The sequence below is a fragment of the Anopheles darlingi genome, chromosome 3, assembly GCF_943734745.1.
Source record: "Anopheles darlingi chromosome 3, idAnoDarlMG_H_01, whole genome shotgun sequence".
In the NCBI taxonomy this organism is placed as follows: domain Eukaryota; kingdom Metazoa; phylum Arthropoda; class Insecta; order Diptera; family Culicidae; genus Anopheles; species Anopheles darlingi.
In genome coordinates this window covers 46187042-46193802 of record NC_064875.1, presented here as the reverse complement: position 1 = coordinate 46193802, position 6761 = coordinate 46187042, and the positions used below count along the sequence as shown (strand labels likewise).

The following is a 6761-nucleotide window of genomic DNA, read 5'->3' as shown; positions in this document are numbered from 1 at the left end:
TCGGATCGAATGATGCATGAAAGTTGCCGCTCCATAATCACGCGATACACGACGGTTATCGGATACGGTGTGCCCGGTGCCAACCCTACACTTCCTGCATAACCATGCAGGCCGCGAGCCATAACTAGGTCAACGTGTGTGTGTACAACCAAACCAAAGGCAAATTTGGACAGAGGGTATGTTTGGTGAGACCGTGCACGGTTTGGCATGATCGGAATGCGCCATGACACCGGAAGCGAGTGACCGATGGACGGATGATGAGTCGACGATACTGCTTCGTCCATGATAAGGATAGCAAACGATTGGTATCTTTGTTACGTCCGTGTTTACGTAAACACACGTGTGAGGTCACATAACAGGCAAGAGCACGAAGGCAAGGACATACGGGACGGTTCCGGGGGGAGGGGTCCACGGTGTACATCCAACCTTGACTCGGAGTGACCGTTCGTGTGGGCCCCAGGAAGTGTGGACAGTGTGGACAAAACAAAACTCCCGGACAACAAACCGCACGTACGTTGTCCTGCAGGACGTGCGGTAACGACGTTACGAGTTTCGCTATGAGCTCCACCTTTGATTGTGTGAGGGGCCCCGCGATATTCTCATTAAGCAAGGGAGCTCATTTCCACTTTCCGGCCTCGGTGGGGGGGGGGGGGGGAGGGAAGGAGTAAAACATTGATGACGTCATTGCGTCCCGGGCATCGTACGCGATGGAGGCGCAATGAATGAGACCAGCCGCCTGCCTACGCACCACACAAATACACACGCGAACGGACGGACGGACGAACGGACGGCCGGGATGAAGCTTTGAAAATCAATTCCATGCAGTTCCATTCCGGCCAGATTGAGTGTCGCAACTGAGAAGTAACTCATCCAAGTCGTCTCCTCGCCGTGCGTGCGAATGTAGGAAGGCAGATTAAAAACAAATCAAAGATACCATGCGCGCGTCTAAGCACACCGAAGAGACCCTACCAACGCCACGTCGTCGTCGTCGTCGTCGAAAGTTGACTCCAAATTTTGAGTGTTTTCTTCCGTTTGTTTTTTCTCTTATTTTGCTGCCAACAGAATGCCCTCCCTATTGCTGTGCGGTTACGGTAGTGCCGCCCTCGGTATGGCCATTTCGATCGTTTATTTTGGTCTGCACAGCGTCAGGCAGCAACGGATGCAGCGGCTGGTGCTGGAACGGGAAGTGGTTCATCATCTGTACGCACGGTAAGTACGTGTGTGTATGTCCCTTTATACGACTTCTCATTCACACACACACTCTAACTCGCGTTTCCCCCTTTTCCCGCTTTCTAGCCACAGGATGCATCCGGTCAACCGTAAGTACGCCAACGCGTACAGCTCGAAGCTGATTAAGCGCCGGTTGCTGAACAAAATCAATCAACTCCAACCACGGATTCACCTGCGTACCGCGATACCCCGCTGGCAGCTAATCCACACGTCGAGTGGTTCAGTGCGTGCCGTCCCATTGCCATGATGGTCTCGTCTCCTAGCTAGCGAAGTGCGCAAAGGGCTGGCTGGGTAATCGCTAGGCGCTGCTAGGGAACTCGCCGCCTCTACCGATCGTTCATAAATCATTCCAGTGAAGCGCTCGCCACGGTTCCAATGCTGATGTTGAGGAGCAGATAGAGAAGCGATAAAAACGTTCGATCCATCAGCAGCAGCAGTAGCAGCATCAGAGCTCGTGGTCTCATGTGGCCAGAAGCCAACAGCTCTCCATGACTTCAATTGCCGACAGCTTAACGATATCGGCTGCGGTTGCATCCGTGCAGTTGCACTTTGCCTGGTCGTGCAAAGTTCGAGTTCAACGTGTCGAGGTGATCGAATCGACTATTCGCGAGTTTGTGCGTCCATTGCGTTTCCGGTACGCGAACGAGCGAACGATCTCTCAACGCGATCGCATTACTGCTTGTATGCTTCTCGCAGTAGCAGAGCTGCTACTTTCGCGCAGCAAATCAGCAAATTCAATATACTTCCAGTGCAGATTCCAGTGCGGGTTGATGACAACGAAGAAAGGATATTGATTCGTAAATAAACACTAAACGCAACTCAATACTGAAAGCAAAACGCACTATATTAAATAGTGCTCTTAAAAAGATCTGCTCGAACCAGAGCCAGAACTCGATGTAATGTTGTCCAACGTGCTGTCCAATATAGAATGGCCAACTGTTCAATAAATATCGGGACATCTTTTGCTTTCCATAAATACCGGGACATATCCAGATAAATGACTCCCTGTCAACGATGGGCAAATTGAGCGCGCTCGTCCAAGCCATTACTACGGTTCGGTCTGGATGGAGAAAGGCACTCCCGCTTCGCTTCTTAATTGCAGCATTGACCCTTTCGAAGGGTCAGACTGCACACCCCAAGTGTGCGCTCCACCATCGATTGACATTGACACTGACCACTACTGGTACCGGACACCCCAGGGAGGGGGGTGCGAGTCCTTCAACCGTGATTTTCAAGTCGAACCGCGGCCGCTGTTTGCGGTAAAGGCGTCACAACCGTGAACCTCGCCGGCCACCGTCACCGTCCTACTCTCGCTGCCAAGAGCAACGTGCACCGTGGTCCGGACATGGAACAAGATGTTCTTTCTCCAATCTGGTCTGGTGTGCGTTCTGCTGCGGTTCTGCGGTACACGCCATGCCGTGCCATCTCTCCGAGATGTCAGCGCGTTGGGCGTTGTGCACTCATGACTTTATTAACCACTTTCCCCCCACGAGGGGGTGCGATGCGTTCAATTTATTCGTTAATGAACATACCGAACCACGGGGATTGTTCACTCTGTGGCTGTGGCTGACAAGTTGTGTACGGAACGACAACGACCCGGACAGTTGCTTCCGGTTCCCGAACACGGCATTGCATGTGGAGCTGATTGCTAGTGTTTTGCGCCTGAGAAGAGATTGTTTTTGACGGGTTGCAACCTGTCTCTTCTGGCGTTTGTCTTGCGTGAGGATCACAAGATCGCATCCTCAGCGCAAAATGGAAGCTACACTAATTGCATACCCGTAATGCCGATCCGCTAGCAGTCAGTCTTAACCACAGTCAGTACGCTGTATTGCAGCACTTATCTTATAGACAGTGATTCCGAGGATCAGAATGCCTCCACCAATCACCTTGTAGCTTGTCTGGCGTCTTGTCTGGAAGTTCTCGTTTCCAAGACAACGATTTTGACAGAACGTTGTCCTCGTCGTCGTCGTCGTCGTCGTCGTCGTCCCATATATGGTAGCCGTGCGTGCGTGCGCGTGCGCCAATCACGTGCTACTGCACCAGCAATTCGCGTGAGCAGCGCGGTGTGCAAAGTTCCACTGCATTGTTCCACGTTCCACAGTAATCAAGACGGACAGGTGGCCAGTTGAGAGACTAAGATGTAGCGAGCTTAAGTTGCAGTTCACCATGGCAAGGAGTCACGTTGCTTCCGTCTTGATCGGTTGTTGTCTAAACAACAGCGCCAGCACCGTCGATTGACGCATGAGTTCACGATGGCACGAGTACGCTGATCGCGCGAGGAATCGTGGCACTCGAAACGAATGGATGGGTGTCGGAGGAACGGAAGGTCATTCCGTTCCGCAGTAAGTTCCGCCAAAAAGGCGGACAGCGTCAAGATCGATCAGGCGAGATGATTTTTTGGCTCCAACTTCCATTTCGGGACGGGTCAAGTCTTGCCCATCTAGGGGTCCGAGCGCCGAGCTTTTGCCGAGAGCTAATGGTTTGGGGTGGGGTAGAAGGGTGCAGGAAACAGGTTTTTACTCGATCGATCGTCGATCCTAGCGGTTGAGGCAGTTTCGGGCGAGCATAAGCATATCGATCGCACGAGCATAGCGTGACCAGCGATCGTATCGATCGCTATATCGAGGAAACTGTAGTGCCTGTCATGGCGGCATGGCGACGTCACTGCGGGCAGCGCTGCTAAGGCTGCCGCCATTGCCGCTGCCGTACTCAGATTACGCAGCAGCAGCAGCAGCAGCAGCAACAATTGCAGCTGCGAAGCGAGAGCGAATCCATAGATCGGCTTGCCCATTCGCACAAACACTCACACATACCGTTATGGTTGTGGCGAGGTCAGTTCCTGTTACCTGACTACTATCGAGATTCATCTTCTAGAGGGTGTTTCCGTCACGTAGGATTAATCGTGGAACTCCTTGAAGCTAGTGGCCTCGATGCGAAAGTGTTAAAAGGTCAACATCCGGCTCGAGTTCTAGCTGAGAAGAGATGACGTGACTTATAGTCGTCGCATCTCGAGACAGAGGCCCAACAAGGCATTAAATTTACTAATGGACATCCTAACCAGCCATCGGCGCATGCACACGCTCGGAGTGGTTTTGGATTCTTTTGTTTTCCTAAATTGTGTTTAGATTAGCCAAATCGAAGGAAGAACCTTGCACCGATCAGCAGAACGCAGATCGCGACACCATGACTGTGACGTGTTTCTCTGGAACGCAACCCCAAAGCCCGCAGACGCGTGCGAGAAGCGCCAAGAAGAAAGAAGAGAAACGATCGCAACAACAGTGCCAGCAGATAAACAGTAAACCAGCGCAGAGCCGATCGGTCACGATCGCGGGGCTGGACAACGCGTAACGCAACGGGCAGAAAGAAGAAAGAAGCGACCAGAGCGAGAGGGAGAGAAAGAAGCAAAACAAAAAAAAAGGCGACAAACGACACAACAAAAAAAAACGGAGGTGGCCTCCAACGGGCGATCGCGATCGTGTCTAAGCCTGGATATTGAAATGGCAGGAAATGAAAACAAAGCATCACTACGAGAACACATACTAGATCGAGACACTGCTCGCGCTGAGCCTCCCTCTCTCATTAGAGCGCGCTCGCGCTCGAGTTAAGGGTTGCGCCATGGCAAGCGTCAAGGAGCGTCGTGTGACTCAAGTACCCCTTAATCGGAATCGCCAACCAGGGGATGCGCTATGCTGATCGCCCGAAAAGGCCCGTCGGAAGGTGTCAGCATGACCTCAGCTGATCTCGGAATGGTTCGATTTGCATTTGAAGGGCCAAACGTGTCCTTTTGACCGATCGCAAAACGCGGAACGGGAGGGTGGTGGTGCCGATCCATATCAGAATGGAATGGAACATCTTCTAGGGGTGCTCTAGAACCGCGGAGTCACAGGCGGTCAGAGACACTGTCCGGGTGACCATTTCCTTCCAGCTTTCTCGCCGTCGACATGCGGGCCCTCCCCCTTTGGATGACTTATCGAAAGCGAGAATCCGAGTAGGGAACGTGATCTTGCAGCAGAAACATACCTTTGTCCCGCTGCCTTTCTCTGTCTCTCTCTGTCTCCACATTCCCTGTTCCACTCGGTATTCTGCAACTTTTTTCTCCTTCTCGATACTGAACTACGGATCCATTGCTGTGAGCTGGCATAAAGCGGTGTCCGGATCGGTAATTCTAAACCCCCTCCTCAAGGGGGGAGGGTCGCCAATGACCCATCGATCGGTCGCTGGCATCGTGCATCGCTCGTTTCTGCAATTGCATTCTCCAGCAACGCATACGAATGAAACGGATAGAAAAGAGAGAGAGAGAGAAAGAGAAAAAGAGAGAGAGAGAGAGACTAAAACAGAGAGAGATGGGCCACCAAACAGGAGAGCGATACCGCGAGAACGACGCGATCCGCGAACCGCGAGAAGAACAAAACAAAAGCCGCAAAGATATCAGCGCGTTCGGTGATCGCGTGCTCGCCCGGCCCGGCCAACAACACACACCACGATCGTCCATGGTGTTGGTGACAAAGAAGGTAGTGGGGTGGGAAAAAGGGGGGGGGGGGGGGCGCTTAAGCGTGCGGATGCTGAAAGCACGCGGCGCTAGTACAGAACTTAGTACTGTAGTCGATCTGCTCGTCGCTGATCGTGGAGCCAGCGGCCCCCAGGGCGGCCAGACTCACCAGCGTGGAGCATATTAGTCCGGCACAAGTCGTTGGCGCGATCGGTCGCTCCCGTAGCCCGCGTATTCGAGCGAATCCCTCGCGCGCTGTTTGCTGCTGGAAGGAACACTCAATAGCCACCGCATCATCATCATCATTAACATCATTAACATCATTATCGCGACCGGAGCAAAAGACAGCGACGACGTCGACCGACGACCGCGTGTTTGCTCTTTGGCCCCCGGGCGGATCGTGGATTCTAGCGCGCGCGTCTGTGTGTGTGTATGTGTGCATTATTTGTTGGTGCGTTTGGAGTTTGTTTATCCTTTCGAAAGCCTTTTATTGGTGGCGTGATTCACGGTGCTTTGGTTTGGCGCGATCATCTCGAAGCAGATTCTCTCTCTGTCTCTCTCTCTCTCGGGTGCGCTCACAGTCTGCACAGATCAGCGGGTTCGCGTTCTTGGAACGTCAACGGTAGCCAACAGTTCGACCCACTGGGTCGGATACCTGGACGAGGTGAGAGCTGTTTGCTGAGATTGCTGCTGAGAAAAGAAGGAGGAACCGAGTGCGCATCGTCTCTATATCTTCCACAATAAAGGTGGTTCACCTGGACCCCGTTAAAAACAAACAGGGCGGCACGCCAGACCGACGACGACGCCAGACCGACGACAACGACGACGACGGTGACGATAGCGGAAAACAAAGTGCCGCCGGGTGGCCCATTCCAAGGTTTTTGCCGCGACCCAGCGAGTGTGTGCACTGTATACTGATCCGTGCATCCGTGCGTGGTAACACCAAGCCCCCCCCCCGGCCTGGCCAGGGCCAGGTGCTCGTTTACCGCTAATTGTGGAGTGTGGTGTGGCACGCTGATCCCCTTAATCTCCTTTCCTGGCC

General features: G+C 53.1%; 2 protein-coding genes across 3 annotated transcripts in view; both read left to right on the top strand.

The window, feature by feature from the left end:
- Window positions 1–1063: 1063 nt before the first annotated feature.
- LOC125955542 (uncharacterized) lies at window positions 1064–1477 on the top strand. Its single transcript, XM_049686675.1, has 2 exons — window positions 1064–1209; window positions 1297–1477. The coding sequence occupies exons 1-2, from the start codon at window positions 1064–1066 to the stop codon at window positions 1475–1477; spliced, it is 327 nt and encodes a 108-aa protein (XP_049542632.1).
- A 4425-nt stretch (window positions 1478–5902) lies between these two features.
- LOC125954622 (myb-like protein Q) overlaps window positions 5903–6761 on the top strand; it is a 17053-nt gene continuing 16194 nt past the window's right edge. The window contains exon 1 of one of the 2 annotated variants that reach the window (XM_049685081.1): window positions 5903–6383. The gene's annotated coding sequence lies outside the window, so the exon portion shown is untranslated. The other variant, XM_049685080.1, reaches the window with a different exon arrangement.

Coding starts and splice junctions, on each gene's coding strand:
- LOC125955542 (XM_049686675.1), top strand. CDS start 1,064: ATGCCCTCCCTATTGCTGTGCGGTTACGGTAGTGCCGCCCTCGGTATG. Junction 1,210..1,296: donor GTTCATCATCTGTACGCACG/GTAAGTACGTGT, acceptor CCCGCTTTCTAG/CCACAGGATGCATCCGGTCA.